General features: G+C 42.2%; 2 protein-coding genes across 2 annotated transcripts in view; one reads left to right on the top strand and one right to left on the bottom strand.

The window, feature by feature from the left end:
* Positions 1–22,507, bottom strand: part of LOC307030058 (neural-cadherin-like) — a 597,902-nt gene extending 575,395 nt beyond the window's left edge. Inside the window, 1 exon segment of the mRNA XM_079666281.1 lies at positions 21,312–22,507. Within this exon segment, the coding sequence (XP_079522407.1) occupies positions 21,312–22,383 (1,072 nt within the window). The 5' untranslated portion in view covers positions 22,384–22,507.
* LOC307030510 (E3 SUMO-protein ligase ZBED1-like) lies at positions 8,566–11,923 on the top strand. The gene is made up of 4 exons (XM_079666991.1): positions 8,566–9,607; positions 9,727–10,201; positions 10,484–10,610; positions 10,728–11,923. The coding sequence occupies exons 1-4, from the start codon at positions 8,625–8,627 to the stop codon at positions 11,099–11,101; spliced, it is 1,959 nt and encodes a 652-aa protein (XP_079523117.1). The 5' UTR covers positions 8,566–8,624; the 3' UTR covers positions 11,102–11,923.
* Positions 22,508–23,101: the final 594 nt, after the last annotated feature.

Genomic DNA, 23,101 nt, shown 5'->3' with positions numbered 1-23,101 from the left:
ACAAAAACAAACGCAGTGCTATAAACAAACTACATCACAGTGGCATGGCTGCACATGAGCACTTCAAAGCTAAAGGCTGACCTGTTTTCCGCCACATTTTAGAAACTGTCGTTTTTATGACACCTAGAGGCTTCGGACATTAACAAGTAGAGTATTCACTGATGTCGGAGAACATGAAAATCTCTTCAGCTTGTTTTAACCACTGACCTTATTTCAGGCTTCTTAACACAGACACATTCAAAAAACTAGTGACTTCGATACGAGGGAAGGAGAAGTGTTAAAGTGCTCATAAGTCGCTCATTACTGCACCACTCTCTAGATCAGGGGTTCCCAAAGTGGGGGTCGCGAGATGATCCAAAATAAATAATAATAAAAAATAAAATAAAAAATATTTATTATTATTATTATCATCTTTATTATCCAGTGTTTCCCACATCATTTGATTCTATTTGTAGAATGCAAATGAGCCATCGTATCATTAAATATGAGTATATTTTGATACATTTCAGGAACAAAATTCTGAGCTTTGGATAAAGTCAGGTTCAAAGTTCTTGTTTCATTTTGTATTCATATTAGCATCTAAGGCTTTTACAGAAGGGATTTTGGATATCTCTTTTTATCACTCCATAAATCAGAAAATACTGTCAACAGCTCTAAAATATCAATTTTCGCCATGTTTTTAGGTATAAAATGTTATATGAATGATATATAAACAAACCCTTCTCTAAAAACCTTCAGAATATTGATAGGAATATAACTGGAAGGTTTGGTGTATCTACGTGCAACTGAAGTGGACATTTCTCACTCAGAATAGGAGAAACAACTCATTTTGAGAAAACGACCTTTAAAGATTGCTGTGAGGCGCTACCTAAACCCTCCTGTTCTTTGGATGACAGCTTGCACCTTGACCCACTCCGTGAAGGAAATGTCATGGTCGGGGTCATTTATTTTTTGTGTAACATTGCTTTGTGCAAGTGACAATTGTTGTCGTCTTCTCTGTGAACATTTTTATCGCTGTTCTTTTGCCATTTTGAGATTTAAATTTCCAGCGAAAGCTAAACCAGGAAATGTTTTAGTACACGACGTGACGCATGTGAACGAATCACGTTGTCAGAAATTGACACCAGCCAATGAGATTTAGTTTCTTGGTTTAAGACCCCTCTGTACTTTCACGATTGGTTGCTGATACAAAAGAAATGACCATATTTGGATCAGATGAGATTGTGCAGGAGAGTCCCAGCTTTCCAACGATACCTCTGATTACATGGTGCAAACAGCGGTACGTTAGAAAGCTAACTTTTGGTGAATTTAGGAGAAATCTACAGACGCAAATAGACAAACTATAGTAAAATAAACACCAAAATGTGTATTTTGTACATTGTCCTTCCAAAAGCCTGAAAGAAAACATATTATGGAATCAAAATAGCACAACATATCAAAATTGACCAGTGCATGAAAAACGATGTTTTTGCCTGCCATGTCCCGCCTTAATGAGTGAGACACACCGGAGTTGAGGATCTGTGGGGTTTGTATGTCGATGTATGGGAAACACTGTTATTTGTATGACAATTCACTAACAACCAATAATACTTTTTGCTGTAACGAAGTAATGTAACGCATTACTAATGAAATGTGGGTAATATATTACCCGTTACAATGCTCAGTAACGCAGTTACAACCCATTTTAACCCGAAATTAAATGGTGTTTTGTTGAATGTACTAACATAGCGAGACATTCCGACACCAGACAAATTGTGCGGGTAGATTAGTAAACCTGGTGTGTTTACCCTTCAGGCTTCGCGTCGGGATCTTCGGGGCAGTTGAATGTTATCCACCTTCTATTCAAAAAAGAGAACAGAGCGAAAAATACAAACAACAAATTGTGTCAGGTGCGCATGACCTGCTCCTCTGCGCGTGCATCATTTCAAAAGTGCTTCCACAGCAGTGACACACATCTGTGGATAATCAAATACGAAAATGGTTAAAGCAACCATCACTAAACGCCAGCAATACTGCATCTACTGCAGACAGTAGCAACAGGTCAGATGGGGACATCACGTTACCCTCCGTTGTGGACACTAGCTTACTCCCGCCTGACTCGCCGCCCTCGCCCCTGGAGCAGCAGTCTTCGTCCCCCGAAACTACACCGCCCCTCTGCGGCCCGCAGGTGCCAGGATACCACGGAAAAACAGAGCCTGCCCAGGTATGTCTAAACAAGTACCCGCCTGTACAGTGGGGTTAGGCGGTCATTTTGCAGCTCGTGGTATAAAAATAGACAATGGAATATGCATGTGAAAATAGTGCCATATTCTGCCATGCCTGTATAAATGTTGGCTCAAAAATGATGCATACAATAGCACAGATGCCTTCACCACGAATGGCTACAAAAAGATCTCATATCCCAAGCTTATCAACGAGCTAATTTTGCAGCTGAAATGTGCTCCAGGTCACAAAGTCAACCTCACATGATGATGTGATACCAGTTTTTAAGCACATTAAATATTCTCTTCCCGGAGATGGGACCAAGGTGAAAATGTAGTACATGGTTTTAATAATACTTTTGCTTTTCAATGTTTGCCATTTCAAACCATGAGCTGGTTCAAATAATATTTGCCTTGATTTACAATATGTTCTCATTTGTTTTATCAGTACAGTTTTGAAGCTTTTGTGCTTTTCTTTGCCATAGTCCACTTTGGGCTATATGAGATATTTCAGGATTGCACTTTTAACTCACTTGAAATGTTCTCACTTGCTTGGTTTCAAAACATAACAAATGCCATAATCTGTTCATTGGGGACCATCAATGCTATTTTTCATTGCTGTTGCCGGCCACTATTGCTCATGTAAACCTACTACTGCTGCGCCCCCTGTAATCTCAGATGCACCCTGAGTCATTTTGTTCTGGAACCGGGCCTGTACATGACCATATACTAAACAAACTACAGAGCCCATTCCGTGTCCTGTTATGGTTTACTTCCTCTCTGCCTTCTTCTGGTGATTTATCTGACGTCCAGCGCTTTGTCTTTTAACCTCTTTTCCTTTCTCTTTCTTGATCCTCCTTAGAAATCTTCATTTTAGTCCTTGACAGTGGCCTGCACTGCTGTATTAACAACGTGTCACATGTTAAGAATTTACAATCAGAATCGAGTATTCAACTAAGCCGTGTAATAAAAGTTGTTAGTAGCCTTAAGGACCTACAGTTGTTATGCTATACGACATTGCCCATCACTGGATGTACAATAACTACATTTTGGCATTTAAAATATCTAGCCATTCTTTTGCGGTTATTTTGGTGAAAGTAACTACAAAGTAACTAAAGTAGTGTAACTCATTACATTTCAGAGACAGTAATATTGTCATGTAACTTATTACTTTCAAAAGAGAGTAATAAGTAATATGTAATATATTAAATTTTGGAAGTAACTTGCCCAACACTGTCAACCGGGGGGGGGGGTGCTAGTGGAGTGTACGCGTCTCAAACAAGCCTAGTTTGTTTACAAAATTGTGGCGCAACTTGGTGTGCAGTACCCTGGAAAGAAATCTCTTCGTGAGAAATACAAGGTGTGGCGTGTGAGCGTGTGAATGGAGTGAAATGCGTGAGACTTGAGAGCTCTGCACTCGTGATCTTTTGGGTGTTGGCACATTATTAAATGACTTGCAACAATGAAATGACGGAGATATCAAAGACTAAATGTGCCCAGATAGACACAGGTTTATGTCGGGGAAATAAACAAGCAGGGAGTAGATTCTTGGTTGAAATTAAGAGAGTCTTTGCCTGTTTTTCAGGCTCAGGGCTCGAAAATGACATTCCCAGAACAAATGACCATATCTTCCCTTCTAAAAGGGTTAAATTAATAATCTTTTTCTCAAAGTAATGATAAACCTGTTGGTCGATTTTGGTGGTTGACATCTCTTTCTGACCGTTAGAGCCAATAAAATCAAAGGGGAATCTCCCCACACACACATGGTAAAACAAAAAGGTGGGAGTGAAGCTGTCTCTTGGTCTGACATCTCAAAACCGAAAAGCAGGTTTATTGCTCATGGATTATCAGAAATCATTCAAAGTGACACAGACACATTGGATTAACTTCAGCAGCGTTTTTATCGTTTTAATGCCATTGAAGACCACTTTTGACCAGACTACAACAGAGGTGAGCCATGTTAGCGTTTCTAGCTAACTAGCTCCATATGTTTTGATGTGTGTTCTTGTTATTATATATAATTGAGTGATAATGAAGGGCACCACTCAATTCTGTGTCCCCTCACGATGTGAAACGATGTGTTGAGATGTGCAGCAAAGATAAATACTAAGGTTTTGTCAGTGAATTTGGGTGCAGTCATCTGTTAGCATTTTTTGCTCGTTGCTAATTCAGAGGCTCATCGTTAGCATTGTTGTTTTTTTTTTAATTTTTTTTTTTTAAATGATCAGTTAGATGAGTTTCTTTCCATTACATGGATATAAAACATTCATAGTTTATTAAATGAACATGCCCTCAGACACTGTTTCCTGCAAGATGTTGCAGGAGGCCCACGGTAACGGGGTCTCTCGGGCTTAACAGGTTCAACCCTGGTGAAAAGAAACCTGGGCTGCATGTATTTATGCACACAAGCAGGCTTGTTAGTCTCACTAAAGGGAAGTATTCCTTATTAGGATATTTAGCCGTATATGAAATATATCTTATTCCAACCCTTACCCTAACACTCAAAAAACACTTTACTTTACCAATTACAAAAATGTAATGATTTACCTTGAGGGTGGTTGGTGTCTTACCCTCAATTGGGAGGTAGGTACAAACACTGTGACTGCATGGACTGATTGATCTCCCAACAATGGGTCGAATTCACTGAATGTCCTCGAGAAAAAAATCCTTCTTTAAACCCAATTACACTGTTTTCACAAGGTTTCTGACATTCACCAATGTTTTCTGGTCTTGGATGCATTCATGCGTTTCAACAGAAAACTCTCAAGAACACACTTTGGCATGTTTGAGGGCCGACATGTGGTAATTAAAACCCTGATTGATCGATCTCGGGTCCTCAAACAGTTATGCTGCGTTGTGCTGTGCTCGCGAGATGCAAGCGTTCTAAACATATTGAATGCTGAGGCTGGTTATTCAGTTATTTCCTATCTTTTCTTTTTAAAAAAATGTATGTTTGTTTTTTGCACCAAATTATGAAGAGCAGTCTCTGCAGAGTATTGATAAACAGTATTAGTATCACTATTGGATCTGATGAAATCCTAGTGACACTCATCCCTATCTAGGATTATAATTTCTTCATCATTTATTATATATATAAAAGTATTAGGGTCTTTTAAAACAAATAAACGATAAACTAACACTTTATAGAGTAAGAAAGGGTCATATTTTCCAGGAATATTTGTTATTTCATATTCACTTTTGACACTATTAAATGTCTTACAGAAGTTCCTTCACTTCACAACTATTGGAGTTGTTTTACATTTGGATTTAAGGCAGGGGTGGGGAACCTTTTTCCTCTCAAGGGCCATTGAAATATTTTCAACATTCTCCGTGGGCCGTACAAATGATTGACATCTGCTTAAAAATACTAAAATCACAGCCCATTAATTTGGCCTTTCTTTCATGCTGTGCAAAGAAAAAGCAACCTCTCAATCCAGATATCTTACCATGACTCACGTATGCATTCATGTGCACAGTTGTGGCATGACCAACAAAACAGAAATATATGGACACAAGATGTGTGCAAATGTATTTAGTTTCCTATTCATGTCGACATGATTTAAGTGGGGTGGTGGGGGGGGGGAGCTAACCTCCTCTAGGGGGGTCTGGGGGGCATGCTCTCCCGGGAAGATGTTTTTTGAAATGTTGAAGTTAAAAACATCAATCTGGTGCACTTTGAGAGTAACATTAAGAGATCTATGGATACATCTCTCAACACCCATATGAGACAGAACTGTAAGCAGATTTATTTTTCTTTATGGATATTTTACAAATCACTCCCCTTTCAAACTGTATTCTTCTTTATTAATAACAACTTTTTTTTTACCGTCATATAGTATTTTATACCTGTTTACTTTATTCTCTTATTTTTGTATAACTATAATGATCATATAAAGATGTGCCTTTACCTCACTGGTTGTAGAAAAAGCTTCTTATATTCGTTAGCATTGTTAGCTAACCAGATGCTAATAACAACAAAGTTATTGACCAGTATGACAGATGAACAGATCACCACTGGGCTTACAACTAAAGACACAGCCACGCAAAAAACTGCGGCATGTGTACGGCTCCTTAGGGATACTGCAATTTCTGAAGTGCCGGAGTGGCATTCTGGTGCTCTCTTGCGGCTTTCACACCAGCGCTTTTCCCTTTCTAGCTCCGAGCTAGAGCTTTTCTGGTTCAGCTCCGGTTTCCCTTTTCTGCTCCCGCTTTGTTCACACCGCCCAGAGCCCGATTGGTGCTGCCGTAGCTGCGTCATGACGTCACTGTTAACATCGCTGATTTGCTCCCCAACGGCGTTACAGCGCTCACAACAACAACAATGGGGGACTGCGTCGGGTCGACGATCGTGTTGCTTTTAATCACACGAAGCCAGATTAAATTAAATAACGACTTCTCCAACCTTATGCTTTTCTCCAGAGTGCTGTGTTTCATTGTTTATTAATGTGTTTCAGCGGCATTTACCGACCGCTGCAGTGCTGGCTGCTCTTCTACGGGAGTTTATTCTCCCGTTAGCTCCCGGTTAGCTCACACTGCAGCGGCCGCTCTAAAGTATTCACTGTCCGACTGTCACACAAGTAGGGCTGTGCAATTTAATCGATACTGCGATATACAGGACTGTCTCAGAAAATTAGAATATTGTGATAAAGTTCTTTATTTTCTGTAATGCAATTAAAAAAACTAAAATGTCATACATTCTGGATTCATTACAAATCAACTGAAATATTGCAAGCCTTTTATTATTTTAATATTGCTGATTATGGCATACAGCTTAAGAAAACTCAAAAATCCTATCTCAAAAAATTCGAATAGTTCCTCAGACCAAGTAAAAAAAAAAGATTTATAACAGCAAAACAAAATCAAACATTTGAAAATGTCCATTTTGAATCCTTTTGCACGGATTACTGCATCAATGCGGCGTGGCATGGAGGCAATCAGCCTGTGGCATTGCTGAGGTGTTATGGATGCCCAGGATGCTTCAATAGCGGCCTTTAGCTCATTAGCATTGTTGGGTCTGGTGTCTTTCAGCTTCTTCTTCACAATACCCCACATATTCTCTATGGGGTTCAGGTCAGGGGAATTTGCAGGCCAATCGAGGACAGTAATGCCATGGTCAGTACACCAGTTACTGGTGGTTTTGGCACTGTGGGCAGGTGCCAGATCATGCTGGAAAATGAATTCCTCATCTCCATAGAGCTTTTCAGCAGACGGAAGCATGTAGTGCTCTAAAATCTCTTGGTACACAGCTGCATTTACTCTGGGCTTGATGAAACACAGTGGACCAACACCAGCAGCTGACATGGCTCCCCAAACCATCGCTGACTGTGGGAACTTCACACTGGATTTCAAGCAACTTGGATTTTGCTCCTCTCCAGCCTTTCTCCAGACTCTGGCGCCTTGACTTCCAAATGAAATACAAAACTTGCTTTCGTCTGAAAAGAGGACTTTGGACCACTGTGCAACTGTCCAGTGCTTCTTTTCCTTAGCCCAAGTCAGACGCCTCTTCCGTTGTCTTGAGTTCAGAAGTGGCTTGACCATGGGAATACGGCTATTGTAGCCCATTTCCCGGACACGTCTGTGAACAGTGACTTTTGATACCTGGACTCCAGCTTCAGTCCACTGTCTTTGAAGCTCCCCCAAATTCTGGAAGCGACTCTTCTTCACAATGCTGTTAAGGCTGCGGTCATCTCTCTTGGTTGTGCAGCGTTTCCTGCCACATTTCCCCCTTCCAACAGACTTTTTGTGGATGTGCTTTGAAACTGCACTCTGTGAACAGCTTGCTCTTTGAGAAATTTATTTTTGTGTCTTACCCTCCTGATGGAGGGTGTCAATGACGGTCCTCTGGACAGCAGTCAGATCAGCAGTCTTCCCCATACTTGTGATTTAGTTTACTGAACCAAGCTGAGTGTTTTTCAAGGCTCAGGAAACCCTTGCAGGTGTTTCGAGTTAATTAGACGATTCAAGTGATTCTTTGAACACCCTACTAGTATACTTTTTCATGATATTCTAATATTTAGAGATAGGATATTTGAGTTTTCTTAAGCTGTATGCCATAATCAGCAATATTAAAATAATAAAAGGCTTGCAATATTTCAGTTGATTTGTAATGAATCCAGAATGTATGACATTTTTGTTTTTTTAATTGCATTACAGAAAATAAAGAACTTTATCACAATATTCTAATTTTCTGAGACAGTCCTGTATATCGATATTTTGTTTCCCGAGAAAGTATCGATATTTCAGCGCGGGTATCGATACATTAAGTCCCATTCAAATCCCCCGTGCTCCACCTGGCACTCTGCTCGCTGCCCATCCCCCCCCGTTCGCTTTGCATGAAGAGCGAGCCGGGCCGCTAGTGTCACTGTACAGCATTTCAGACGCCGGTGTCTTCTTCTCGCAGTGAGTGCGAAGCGGTTCAGGAGAATGGCGGCAAACATTAACCCAGCACCTTCGTGCTTAAAAGCAGATGTGTGGGAGCACTTTGGCTTTAAAAAGAAGAAGGAAAGCGACAATTTAGATAAAACTATGGCGGTTTGCAAGCTGTGTCACACAAACGTGAAATACTCTGGAAATACCACTAACCTACGAACCCACCTACAACGTCACCACCCGGACAAGGTAATGCTAACTGGGGAACTCAAGAAGCTGCGGCCGCGGCGTGACCCAAAACAAACCGTGCTGGACAGCGATGGCGGTTGTTCCCACAAGTTCCCATCTACTTCTCCTAGGTCGCAGAAGATTACAGAGTCCATTGCCTACTTTATTTGTCAGGATTTGAGACCTTATTCCGTGGTGGAAAACATAGGCTTTCGGCGCATGGTGAACGCGATGGAGCCCCGCTATCCTGTTCCAACCCGCCAACACCTCACCAAGGTTTGCGTTCCCAGGCTGTATGCTCAGACAAAGGCACACGTCAAAGCCTCCCTGGGCAAAGCAGAGAGAGTTGCCCTGACGTGCGACGGGTGGACCTCGCGAACAACTGAAGCATATGTCACCATCACGGCCCACTTTATTAACGAGGAATGGGAGCTTGTTACATATGTATTACAAACCAGGGACATGCCCGAGAGCCACACCGGACACAACCTGGCAGAACATCTAAGAAAGGCCCTCGCTGAGTGGGAAATCACAGAAAAGGATCCAGTAATTGTCACTGACAATGCTTCAAATATGACATTAGCAGCTGAGGAGGCAGCGTTCACACTTCATGTCAAATGCTACGCACACACCCTAAATCTGGCTGCACAACGTGCCCTCAAAATCACAGCAGTCGCACGCCTGTTGGGAAGAGTGAGACGCATTGTGAACTTCTTCAGACGAAGCACCACAGCCAACCACATGCTGAAAGAGAAACAGAGGCTTCTACAACTACCAGAGCACAAGCTGATGACGGACGTGGTTACAAAGTTTGTGCGTAGTTACTATTCAATTGTTTATTTTGTTTGTATTACTAATTTATTTTGTCATTAATAAATAAATTTAAATAAATCTATAAATAAAGTTTCTTACTTTTATTTAACTACAGGTGGAACAGTGCACACGACATGCTGGAAAGATTCCTTGAGCAACAACCGGCCATCTGTGCAGCCCTGCTCTCGAGTGAGGTGAGGAAGACCGAGAAGGATCTGTGCACACTGACTGAGTCAGACGTGACAACAGCTGAAGAAGTAGTCAGCGCGCTGAAGCCCATGAAGGAGGCTACACAGTACATGTCCAAGGAGAAGACCCCAACGCTGTCAGTCATCGCACCCCTCCAGGACACACTGATCAATGGAATGAAACTGATCGAAGGTGAATCTGCTGTCATAAAAGAGATGAAGGCTGCCATGTCTGGGGATCTTCAGAAGAGGTACATCGACATCAAGGCAACTCTCCATGCATGTTCAGCAATGGATCCAAGATTCAAAAGTCTTCCCTTCCTGACTGAGAGCCAAAGAGAGGAAGTTTTTGATGGACTGATTACAGAGGCTCAGGCTCAGCCAATGCCATCAGACTCGGAGGTAAGGCAATGATGGTACTGCTAGGTTTAACCCTTGGCCTTGTATCCTATGTAACATCTCCTGTTGAGAGTAAGCATAGGCCTAAATAATACATTGTTCAAAGTTTAAAAGGCAAATCCTACAACGTTAACTGTTTAAAATGCATAGATATTAAATTGTTTAAAAAGCATAAATACTATAATGTTAACAGTTTTAAAGGCATAGATTTTAAATACACTAATTAAAAGATTTATTACAGTGAAATCTCATGAATTTCATTTCATGTTGACCTATTTCATTTAGTTGTCACTTTGGAGTGTGGTCGAAGAGGGCACAGGAACATTTGATGGTAGCGCTGATGAAGGGATGGCATCTGAAGAAGAGAATGTAGATGATGGTGTGCAATTCAAGGAAGGAGAGAGCAGTCAAGGTCAGTATCACCCATTGTTATCCAGTGAAGCACACTGTGTTGTCTGAACCTCTGAGTAGGAATTATGGAATGTGATTAACTATAAATAATGTGTTTTTATTGTTTATTTATTTGAAGGTCATCGTCCACCCAGGAATCCAAAGCCGTCTTGTCCACTGGCTGCCCTTCTTGGTGGTGAACGATACGGTGGTGGAGCACAACCCAAGACAAATACCCAAGAGAAGCAGGCCAAGGAGCAGATGACCCACTACAAGGAGGCAGATCTCTTGGAAGTGAAAGAAGATCCACTGGTCTGGTGGAAGGAGCACCAGTATGAGTATCCACTCTTGTCACACCTTGCTAAAAGGTACCTGTGCATCCCTGGCACTAGTGTCTCCTCGGAGAGGGTCTTCTCTACCGCCGGAGATATCGTCACTGCTCAGAGAAGTGCACTTCTCCCGGACCACGTTGATCAGATTATATTCCTGAACAAAAATCTGAGTAGAATGTAGATGCAGTTATGTAGAGAGGAGCCTGTTTAGTGTTTTTGGCTTAAATGTTACTCCTTTGGAGTGGACTTGAATTATTTTACATTTGAATGTTGTTCTTAGTTACTTGAATTATTGGCAGGTACATTTTACATTTAAATGTTGTTCTTAGTTACTTGAATTATTGGCAGGTACATTTTACATTTAAATGTTGTTCTTAGTTACTTGAATTATTGGCAGGTACATTTTACATTAAATGTTGTTCTTAGTTACTTGAATTATTGGCAGGTACATTTTACATTTACATGTTGTTCTTAGTTACTTGAATTATTGGCAGGTACATTTTACATTAAATGTTGTTCTTAGTTACTTGAATTATTGGCAGGTACATTTTACATTAAATGTTGTTCTTAGTTACTTGAATTATTGGCAGGTACATTTTACATTAAATGTTGTTCTTAGTGACTTGAATTATTGGCTACCTCATATTCTGTGTTAAGCTAAAAATGCTGTAAAAGAATCTGTTCAGAACAGGCCACCTGCTGCACCTATTAATTGTCCATTGTGATACTGCACTTTATGTGCTTACGTTTCAAAGGCTTGTAAGCTACAGTTTGCACTGTTTGCGTTTCAATAAATGAAACAAATTTTCTCACCACATCTTTTGATTCATTTTGTCCAGCATTTGCAAGCTGTAGACTCTGTCTAGTCAGAGCCATATATTGTATAATTGATGCTTTCAGTTTTCAGTTTAATTAAATCCAAGTCAATGGAACACTCACAAGATGTCACAAAAATCACACTGTCCCTTTAAAATCTTTCAGAAAATGAGGTAAGTGTATCGAATTATATCGAATCGTAACGAATCGTATCGCTGGGTGAATATCGTGATATATATCGTATCGTGAGCTGAATATCGTGTATCGTATCGTATCGTGAGATTAGTGTATCGTTACAGCCGTACACACAAGCAGCTGATACATATCCCTAGTTCCCCTTAAGTGAATGTGTGTAAGTCGGAATTGACGCTGTTTGGCATCACAACGCTGTTATTAAAGTGTCTCTGGTATAAAATGGGTGATGTTAGCAAAGCAACCGAAGCTCAACTGACTACTTGCTATTGCTATCCTATTGTGGCATAAACCATTTTCTACAGGCACATTTTACCGGCTTATTTTTATTATGACTCTACTTGAGATAGTCGGACACGACAACTTGTACAGCCCATGTATTGATTCCATCCGATAGCTGCTATAATACAATACAAAACGTCTGCCTCTCTCCACAATGATCAATGACAGTGAACGGATGGTCAAAGTAAGGTACAAATAACAGAATCACACAAAGCCTGGTTAGTGTTGCCTGACTTTATAAAGTGTGTTTTTTTTATAAGTGTGTGGTTGCCTTCTAGTCACTTTGCTCAGCACTACTGCTTGTAGGCAGGCATGACGAGACTCTTCAGTCGACCCATGTTCAGGGGAGGTGGGTTTAGTTTCCTGCACGCCTCGACGTAAGAGAGACGTAAGTGACGCCGCCTCTTAGCTCCAAAGCTCTTGCCTCTAGACCAGGGGTCGGCAACCCCTGGCACGCGTGCCAGCATTGTCACGCGGCACCGTAACCAGTGGCACACTAGGAATAAGTGGAATAAGTGTGCAAAATATTTAAATTAATTTTTGGATCCTGAACGTGAGACCGCCGCCAGAGCTCGTCTCCCCGTTACCTGCAGAAGGAAGCCATGCACGCAACGCAGCCCCGCTCTATTTATCTCCAGTTGACTTTCTGCCGCTTTCCTCCGTGGTGCAGTGCTGATCGTTTCACCACGGAGGAAAGCACTTCACTAATTGCAGTACCCATAAGGAGCTGTACAAATGACGCAGTTTTTGCGTGGCCGTGTTTATTTAGTTGAAATCCCAGTGGCGATCTGCTCATCTCTCATCGAAATAATATGCTACAAAGGGGCGGACCGGCCATCTGTGTGTAGAACTTTCCTGTCGGCTCCCAGACCGTAGTCGAGGAGGGCAGAAGCAACAAGCTTCAGGTTCAATAACCCACTTTAGCTTAAATGACTGGAGAGAGGCGAGCTCTTCTTGGGAGGACGTTGCATTTATTTAGCTGTTCTTCTGTTTCACAAAATACATCACAGACCTCTGTTTTTCTGCTGCCTCGTTTCACTTCCAGAAACATACACACGTTCCCTCACTGTCGCTCTACCATTCACAAACACACATGCACAAGCCGCACCCCTCTCTCTCTCTCTTAAAGGGACAGCGATCTCATCTCACTCTGCATGACCCTAATATCATAACTTGTGTGTTCTGGAGAATCACAGAACGGACGATTGTCCTTATTATTATGCCGTTTAAACCAATTATTTAAATGTGTTTGTTAAATTTGGCATCATGTAAGTTGCGCTGACAGGTCCACACACTGCTTCCCCGCAGCGAGGCTCCCCCGCCCTCCTGCTGATAGTTGACGAGCGTCAAGCTCCTCAACCCCCCCCCCGTTGATAATTATCGATCGTTGGCACGCTGATAATCTTTTTTTTTTGAAATAGCACTTCATATCAAAAATGTTGCCGACCCCTGCTCTAGACCGACCATTTTTTGGAGCTGGAAGTGAACCGGATTCTGGAGATAAGAGGCGGCGCCTCTGTGGTGTGAACAGGAAACAACGGTACTTTTCAGGCTCCAGCTCCGAGCCAGAGCTGAAAACGCGTTGGTGTGTAAGGGGCATCTGTCAGCCGAGACATGTTGATGACACGTTAGGCTCGTGTTGTGTTCAAGGACCCTGACCTTGGCCAGGAAAAACATGCACTCGCTTGTTTAATTCTTATGCGGTGTAGATTTCTTTAATCTTTTTCTTTTTTGCGTGTGTTTATAAATTAGCTCCAGTGCCGTTCCCAACCCCTCATTTAAGGTCTCCACCCTCTTTATACTTTCATTTTGTGTTTCAGTTTTAGTGTGTGCACATAGCCTTGCAGTCTTTTATGTGGATTGACAGTTTGTTTACCTCAGTTGGCCCCATCTTCCATTTCAGAGGACAATGGGACTCATCGTTAAAGGAACAAAGATTCTAACAAACCTGCGGTTCCAAAACAAGTCATGAATCATTGTAGACTGTCAATAGGACCTCTCTCAAGAACAGATTTAAGGAAAAACGTGTGTATATATATATATATATATATATACATATAAAAGAAAATGAGGATTAACGGGGATAACATAATTACAATCCATTTACAAAATATGCATATAACAACATCTTTATAACAATACACTAAGAAGCACATTATTTAAGAAACTGCTATAAAGTAACCTTCCCAACCACTTGTGAAGTGGACCACATTTATAGACAAGACGACGTGATCTCAGTTCCTGATATCCAACACCACGAGACACACACTTCTGTACCTCGAAGAATCCCGTCTCCCTCGCTTTGTTAAACTGTGCCTCCACTCAAACTAAATCCCTGGAGTGAGAGTGGAAATAAGAGGGGGAAAGTAAGAGAGCAAGAGGGAGGGCAAATGAGATGGGATTACGGGCATAATGCGAGCAGATGGAGGGAGGTCGAGGCTTCGGCAGGACTGTCCACTCCAAACGGATTAAAAGACTTACACAGCCACGACATCCCGACAGAGGCTGCGTCTCCTCATGCCTTAGACACCCGGCTGAGCTGGCCTCGCCCCCCCCCAGACACCCTCAACTAAGCCCGGAAATGAAAACTTCCCGCCTTTTAGCATGACACGGTAAACAGTAAGGTCAGGCAAATGTAGATAAATCCACTGCCTCTCAAACACATACATGGGCTATTTGGGCTTTTTTTAAAACCCCTTCCACTCGGGAAACATTTATGCTGATCTTCCTTTTTAAACTTTGTATCAGCATGCATCCTTTTGGAGCAAAACACCTCCCAAATCACAGATGTAACCTGATGCCATCACCCAAACTAGCACCAGAGGGATTAGGCCACATAAACAGCAATATGTCACGTTTCTCCATCCAAAAACATGAAACACATTTTACTCTTAAATGAAGTTCACTAGTTAACGTAAATTCAGGAGCAGGTCCAAGTCTCAAAGACACCTCCGATCGGCTGCTAAACTACCAATCCCTACTTACCCGGTCAACTCATCCGGCCTCACAGATCTCACGACCCAGCTTCTCCTTTTCCCTTCTATTCATTCAATCCCCTTCATACCCCACCCCTTCATTTATCTAGCCCTCCCTCCCTACACCCCTCCTTCTATCTCTTTAACCATCCCTACATCCCTTCATCCCTTCATCCCTATCTCCCTACAATCCTTCATCCTTCCATACATCCCTACAACCATTTATCTATTCAACCATTCAACGGCCCAAACCACACCCTACCCACTCTGTGAACTCTGTCTGTAATCACACTTACAGCTTAACGAGGCTCCCTTCTTCCAGGTGGAGGGTGTGAAAACAGCAGCAAGTTTTGGAAACAAACTCCCCTCGCTCCGGCAGAAACAAGAAATACCGTAACTTTTCAAAAAATTACTTCAAATCAGCAATTTAATAATACTAAATTAAACTAAATTAAACAATGCTTTATACAGTTTCTTTTTTGCAAACCTCTTTTTGTGTTAAAATTGGATGTTTATAAGCAGCTTGGTTTTTGCAACATTGCCTGTAAATAAAACGTTATAATTTAATTGACATGTTAACAAGTGTCTACACTAGACACGGGGATATGACCCTAAGTAAATACAAAGAGGTAAAAACATGAGGTTACATGAAGTCTGTATAACGATATTGAATGTCTATCTTGTTTTACGCAGTTTTCCAGTAGCCTAAATGTTTGCAGGAACTGTTTGTACACAAACGGACGGACACACATAGCGTTGAGTCGGTCAGGTAGGGCAGCAGCAGGTGAAGTCAGGACCGATGCAGACTCTCTGTTGGAGGGCTTGATAACACACTCCCCCTCCACACTCGTTGGATTGGAACAGCACTTAACATGGCGGACCCTCCACGTGAACACGCAAATTGAGGGGTAGGGTAAAGGGGTAGGGGTAGGGTGTAGGGGGCGAATCGGGCCTCCATCACATCAATTCATCCATTCGTCATCCCTCCCCATCCCTAATCCCTCACTCTCTCTCATCCCTCACTCCCTACATCCCTCCCTTCCTACAACCCTTTAACCATTCATTCCTTCTTCCGGTCTCCCCTTATGTCTTATCTTTTAATATTGTGCATACTTTTGTCTCATTCTAGTTACCATCTGGGGGGCTTCTATTCAGACCGGCCAGAAACACGCCTGTGACACAGCCCCCACCCTGAGTTTCCCCTCCTCCAGGACTTTAGTGTGTCCTCCAGTCCGGCCTGAAAGACAATATCCCTCATCCTATACAAGGAACTTTCATTTTATGAAAATACGTATGACACTTCTGTCACTGCCTCTCATGCATAGCATTTACATCTTTTGAAAATGTGCCGATAACATTGTTTTTTGTTTCTGTTACTCCTCCACCAATATACCGACAATTTATTCTGCACCAGAATGTCATTATTCCAGCTGTCTCCCGTGTGTGTGATTCCTGTTAATTTGCGAGAAAAAATATAATGACATAGTTTGCCAGAGAAGATAAAACTAGTTTGACTTGCGGGGAAAAACATCATCTACAAATGCACCTCATTGGCTGGTTGCTCGAAAATTCAAAAGTATAAAAAGTTTGGAGACCTGCCGACAAAAAGGCCTCTTGGGTGAATTTTGAAGCCAACTAAGTGGCTCCTTAAAAACAAACAGCAGCTGAAAGATAGATGTGATGCTCTATGAAGGAACTCCGAGGACGTGGCAATACTGCAAAAGTAAAAGCTGACATTAAAGAATAAAAGAGTATTAGCCTTTAGGCGGTTCCATAAGTATTAATACATTTGGAAAGGAAATGATTGGGACAAATAGCAAACATTGTCCCTGGAAGTGTACAGTGTGTCTGACAAGAGCAGCCTCAGCTGCCTTCCTGCATCACAAAAGTTAAAATTACTCACACCAGAAGTTCAAGTTGACCCAGTCACACCCCCAACCCCCCTGGGTTACAGTTACAGGTCAAATGCTGGTTACCTGTCGTAATGCAACAAGCAGTGGAACTGTTCTCCGAGTCAAGTTTAACACCCTAAAACTAGAGCCACTGACGAGTAATCAATGAAAAGAAAATTGTAAAGTCATTGTAAACTCTTTCCATGAAATATGTCAGAAAATCACTATTTTCTGACATTGTATAGATCAAATGATTAACCCATATAACAATTCACATTTTATAGAGCAAACAATATATCGATATAAAATATCACAGATTAATGGAGAATGAAAACAATCATAAGGTGCAGCCCCAGATAAAATGTAATGTATACTCATTCAAAATGTTTGTTCATCTGTCCACAGTCCAAATATGTTGGGTATTTTGGTGCATTAACACAAGCGAAGAATAAAGTTGTAAATACAATTTAAAATATATACATTTTAAACATGTGCAAAAGAACATCACAAAACATGAAACATTTCCAGAATATAAGAAATTAAAGTGGCAGAGCTTTGCAGCTTTAAAGGGTAACATTAAACTAAATATGCAAACATGTGCATTATTATCATTTAACTGTTCTCATGTATGTGCTTTTTTGTCTATTTTGAATGTATTGGTCTGTCTTAATGTGTTTTTAATTTTTGCATTAGTGCTTTTGTATGTTCTGTAATTGTGTTCATGTGTTTCTGTCCGTGTCTATATGTGTTCTATGTCTTCATGTATTGCCACAAACCTGCCAGGGACTGCATAGGAAAATTATCTTTACTTGTTAAATTTGGCACATTTACATGATGGACCCAAGTTCTGTTGTTAATTCATATGTATTGTCCCTTTTTAATAACAAAAATATATAGATATGCAGAAGTGTGTGTAATATACTTTATAAATTATGCTCTAGTCTCCAGTGTCAAAGCTAATTTGCCCTGTGTTGCATCCCTTCACACATGCATGTGTTCATTTGCATCCGGCTGCGTGTTGACTCTGTCTCTGCTCATGCTTTATCCGCAGGTGATAATTAACCTGTTGGTGCGGTGGCCGTCCCTCCCTGCTCCCACCCTGACATCCCAGCTTCTGTTGCTGCTGGCAGCGGCAAGGCAGCAGACACAACAACACCGCCATCATTTATCCAAGCACATGAATCATCATCACCGCTGATGAATGTTACTCAATTGAACCTCTATTGTAAACAGCAGGCACTCCGACACTGCTTAGCCTGAACTCTCCTGGACTGCAGGACCCGAGCTGGGGAGTGAGACGATGCCTGAATACTGATGCTGGTAGCTGATGTAGCTACGGTTAGCGCTAGGGGAGTCACTCTGTGTTGAAAAGAGGTGTAACTATAGGGGTTAGAAGTTTTTACAATGGTCTTCACGATATACACTTCCATGCAACGTAATGAGGGATCAATTACCAAGATAGGGACAATGGTGTAAAGTCTCCACATTTACTCAAGTACTGTACTCAAGCATCATTTTAAGAGACTTATTGTACTTTTACCCCACTACAATTCAGAGGTAAATAATGTACTTTTACTTTACTACATTTATGTAATACCTTTAGTTACTTTACATATCTGGATTAATGATGTTAAATATAATCAAGTCTTAAATCAGACTTTAGTTGCACCTGGAGTAAATTCACAAGGTATACCCTGCAGTACACAAAGGCCCAATCCCAAACCGCCCCCTATACCCTACCCCTACCCCTCCGTTTGCGCATTCACGCGGAGGGTCCACCACATTGAGGGCTGTTCCAAACCAACGAGTGTAGAGCGGTGTGGAGGGGGAGTGGGCTATCAAGCCCTCAAACAGTGAGTCTGCATCGGTGCTGACTTGAGACCGGTCTCTACCTGACCAGAGTCACGCTGTGTTTGTCCATCAGGAAACACGCTGTTTACAAGTAGTTCCAGCAAACACTGATAAACTGCGATGTTAACAGCCTCATGATAAACTCATATGTTTTAACTTAGAATCATACGTGGTTAGTCTAGAAAAAGGTAAATGTGTGCATTTTATTATAAAGTTGTGTATATTTACAGACTGTTGCAAAAACTAAGAAGCTTATAAACATCAGGTTTAAAACTAAAAGAGCTTTACAAAAAAGTAACACAATGAAAGATGTTTGGAGTTGTATTTGAGTTATTAATTTACATTTTTGTCGAAGAGATGCTGATTTGAAACCGTTGTTATATACAGTTACGGCATTTCCTGTTTCTGCCGGAGAGAGGGGAGGCCGTCCCAAAGCTTGCTGCTGTATTTACTCCCTCCATCTGACTGGAGGGAGCCTCGTTGAGCTGCGAGTGTGGCTACAGACGGAGTTCACTCCGTCACGGAGGGAGGGGTCGATGGAGTGATTTGGGATTGGGCCTAAATCATTCAAACTAGCTGCACCTTTACCAGCTTTGATGATCAATAATTATAATCAAAACATATCATATTATTCTGGGCCAACCAGCTGCATGAAGAAATACATTTGGTACTTTTAGTATATTTTGATGCCAATACTTTTGAACTTTAACTTGAGTAACATTTTGATTGCAGGACTTTACTTGTAACAGAGTATTCCTACACTCAGGTACTTCTACTTTTACTTAAGTACAAGATCTGAGTACTTTTTCCACCTCTGAGAAACATAAGAAACTATGTGAAGAAATGTTCAGATACTATATTTTCCACACATTGTATGGCGGAAAAATTATTCCTCTCTCAATTTACTAAACCATCAGTAAAAGGTGCTTATTGCGGGGTTAACTGCAGCCAAACAAATCCTCATACCACGATGGAAACCCCCACATACACACTATATTGATGAAACAATGCAAATCTTCCTTTCATTATATACTAAACTCAGAACTGTGGGAAAGGGACTCCCTGCCCTTTTTGCTGTATTACATTTCTATATTTTGTATCTGTATGTCTGTGTAGCTTGTGAAAATGACTGGAACATTTGGTAAAAAGTTGGTCTGAGGTGATTTCATTTGAAGTTATTTTTCAGAATAATTTGTACACATCATATTATTAATAAATCAGCTATTTGAAAAGTAGTGGGGACCTGTGGCACTTACCAGAGCAGGGTGATTTCTGGTTAGATGTAGTCGTGAAGTGGCATATAATCGTTACTTTTCAGAAGCCACTTGAGGGGAGTAGGGTTTCGACACACATTTACAAAAACAACTCATCATTTAGTATAATAAAAAAAAGACATTAATTAACAAATAAACTCAGGTGGAAACAATCTTAAGATCCAAATGTGAGGTGAACTCATAAGGTCATCTACTGTGGAATATAATGCGCCAAATAATATAGACTGAGAACTGTGGCTTTTCCGTCTTTTAACCCGAACAAACAATTCCCTCTGTCAATTTAAAGACTCGGCGGCCCCAACCACTACAGGTGCAGAGTGACGTCATAACGTCCAGCCACAAACAGTTGAAGCTCATTATCAATAGATGATTAACAGCTCTAATTAATGTAAAACAAATCTTGCAGTACTTTATCCATAAATATAGATATGGGCTATTCACAATTTAAACATGCAACAACTCCCTGCTGCTAATAGTGAAGTTTCAAATGTAAAATCTCAAGTGTTAATGTTTTGACATTCTAAATACTTATTTTTAAGAACTTTATTAGCAAATCTCCATGTTATCAAATCAATATATCAAATTGTACATATCTGTCAATTAAGGTAATTTAACCCTTAGATGACACCGTTTTAAGACTGTTGACTTAACATGTATTGAGTTGAGCTCAGCCCTATATGATATATCTAGGGAACACTCAAAGGTCCATTGGAACCGTAAGCAAAGTTCTAGAAAGGAAAGTCCATTTTTGAATTACATCCCAATATAATCAGAACTGATGTGAATCCAGTTTAGGCTCTTTGTCAAGTAATATGTTTCATATATTTGCGTATTTACGCACACAATACTGTCTATACGTGACGAATTCAAACAAATGATAAATGAATAAAATAATGTTCTGCTCATTGCTCAAACACCGTATCTTACTTTTTCTCGCACACACAGCGGATCGCTCTCTCTCACACACACACACACACACACACACACACACACACACACACACACACACACACACACACACACACACACACACACACACACACACACACACACACACACACACACACACACACACACACACACACACACACAAACGCGTGTCCGCTCACCTCTCTTGTCCTGCACTTTGACGCTGATCTCCACCAGAGGCTCTGTCTCTCGGTCCAGTTTCCGTGATATCACTATATCCCCGCTGTCCCGGCTCACGCTGACCGGTGAGATCTCCGCGTCGGGCTCCACCAGCTCAAACGCTGCGGCCTGAAACCTCACCGGGTTCAGGTTCATCACCACTGACCCGATCCCTGCGTCCTCGGACACGTTGATTAAAACGGGGCTGTCTGACTCCAGCACTGACCTGGACCTTCGCGCTGGCACTTTTATTTGCGACCCCCCCTGCTGGGTGTTCAGAGAGGGCGCCACAGGCCACTGGCGTGGACTGATCTCCACATCTTTACACTGGCTTGTGCGAGGTGGCCATCCGCGGTCCCGGGCAAACACTTTAAACTTAATCGGTTCATCCAGACCGAGGATGGAGTCCACCAGGAGGATGTCTCCGGTTTTGGGCACCGCATAGAAACTCCCGTTCCTGGGCAAGGCGAAGTAGATGAGCTCCGCGTTCTTACCGCTGTCGCCGTCCCGCGCGGTCACCGTGTAGATCGCCGTGCGGAGTGCAGTTGCATCATCCAGGCTCAGCTTCACATCATTCCCAGTGAAAGTAGGCTGGTGGTCGTTGGTGTCCAGGACGTCCACCTTGATGGACGCCACCTCAGTGACAACCGGGGACTGTTCTTCCACTTCCCGGGAGAGTCCCGCGGATTGACCGCAACACAACCCGAGACTCAGCGCGTATTCACCCCGCTCCTCCCGATCCAGAACCGCAGAAGTCTTGAGTAAAATATGCCCACGTTTGTTGTGCGCAAAGACCCGGAAATTCATGCTACCGTCTCCCAGGAGTTTAAAGTGCGCCGCAAATTCCCTGGTACCACACAGCCGTTCCGAGTTGAGCCGCTTCAACGGGACACTCAGTCCGTTGACCCGCGACCCCGGAGACGAGTTCTCAAACACATGGCCGTGGAAGAAAGGCACCTGCACGGTCCTGTTCCCGTGAGCGCACGAAACCAAAAAAGGTAGAAATGCGACCCAAATCATGACTGGATATCTCACTGGCTCGCCGAAATCCATGGGTGATCCTTGGGGATAATTCTCCTCCTTGCTTTAAATATTCAAAACTTCCATTCAATTAGAACGCGGATATGTGTTGAAACCATACTTCATGTCGACAGATAACTTTGTCTCTGTGTGTGCGTCCTCCTCTCCTGCTCCTCTCTGTCTGCTGTCTCACGAGCAGCGCTGTGTGTCTCTGCACGTCCCAGAAAGAAAAAAATCCTTCTTAGCAGCTCGAGTGCGCGCTTACCGCCGTTCCCTTCCTCGCTCTCTTTTTTCGTGCGCTCTTTCCGACACACTTAATCCGTCTTGCTTCCGAGTTGATGCACACTGCGCGCAGCCATGCACCCGCTCGCTGTAGAGATGGTTCAGCCCTGTTGTTAAAGCGAGTCTGTGCCACTCAGAATGCACGGGTGGGACGTGGTTCAACGCACAGAACCGGCTGCTTTACGCATGCATTGCCAGAGCATCCAGACGCAATGCATCTGAGAGAGTGATGCAGTTGAAGCATATTCTCTTGTCGGGAATAAACTTCTCAGCAAGAGGGCTGCGAGTTCTCACTTGCATTGCCAACAACGTGCACGTGCACGTGTGTGTGTGTGCGTGCGTGCGTGCGTGTGTGCGTGTCAGGGGGATCCTCGGGGAAACAACTCCGACCTCCCTTCTCCTACTGATCAATGCAGTCTTGCACGTCCAGATCCATTACTCCTCTTTCCAATAACGCGTCAGTCCATTG

This window comes from Notothenia rossii (assembly GCF_949606895.1).
Source record: "Notothenia rossii genome assembly, chromosome: 2".
Taxonomy (NCBI): Eukaryota; Metazoa; Chordata; class Actinopteri; order Perciformes; family Nototheniidae; genus Notothenia; species Notothenia rossii.
The sequence above is the reverse complement of the archived record's forward strand: the minus strand, read 5'-3'. Positions and strand labels throughout refer to the sequence as shown.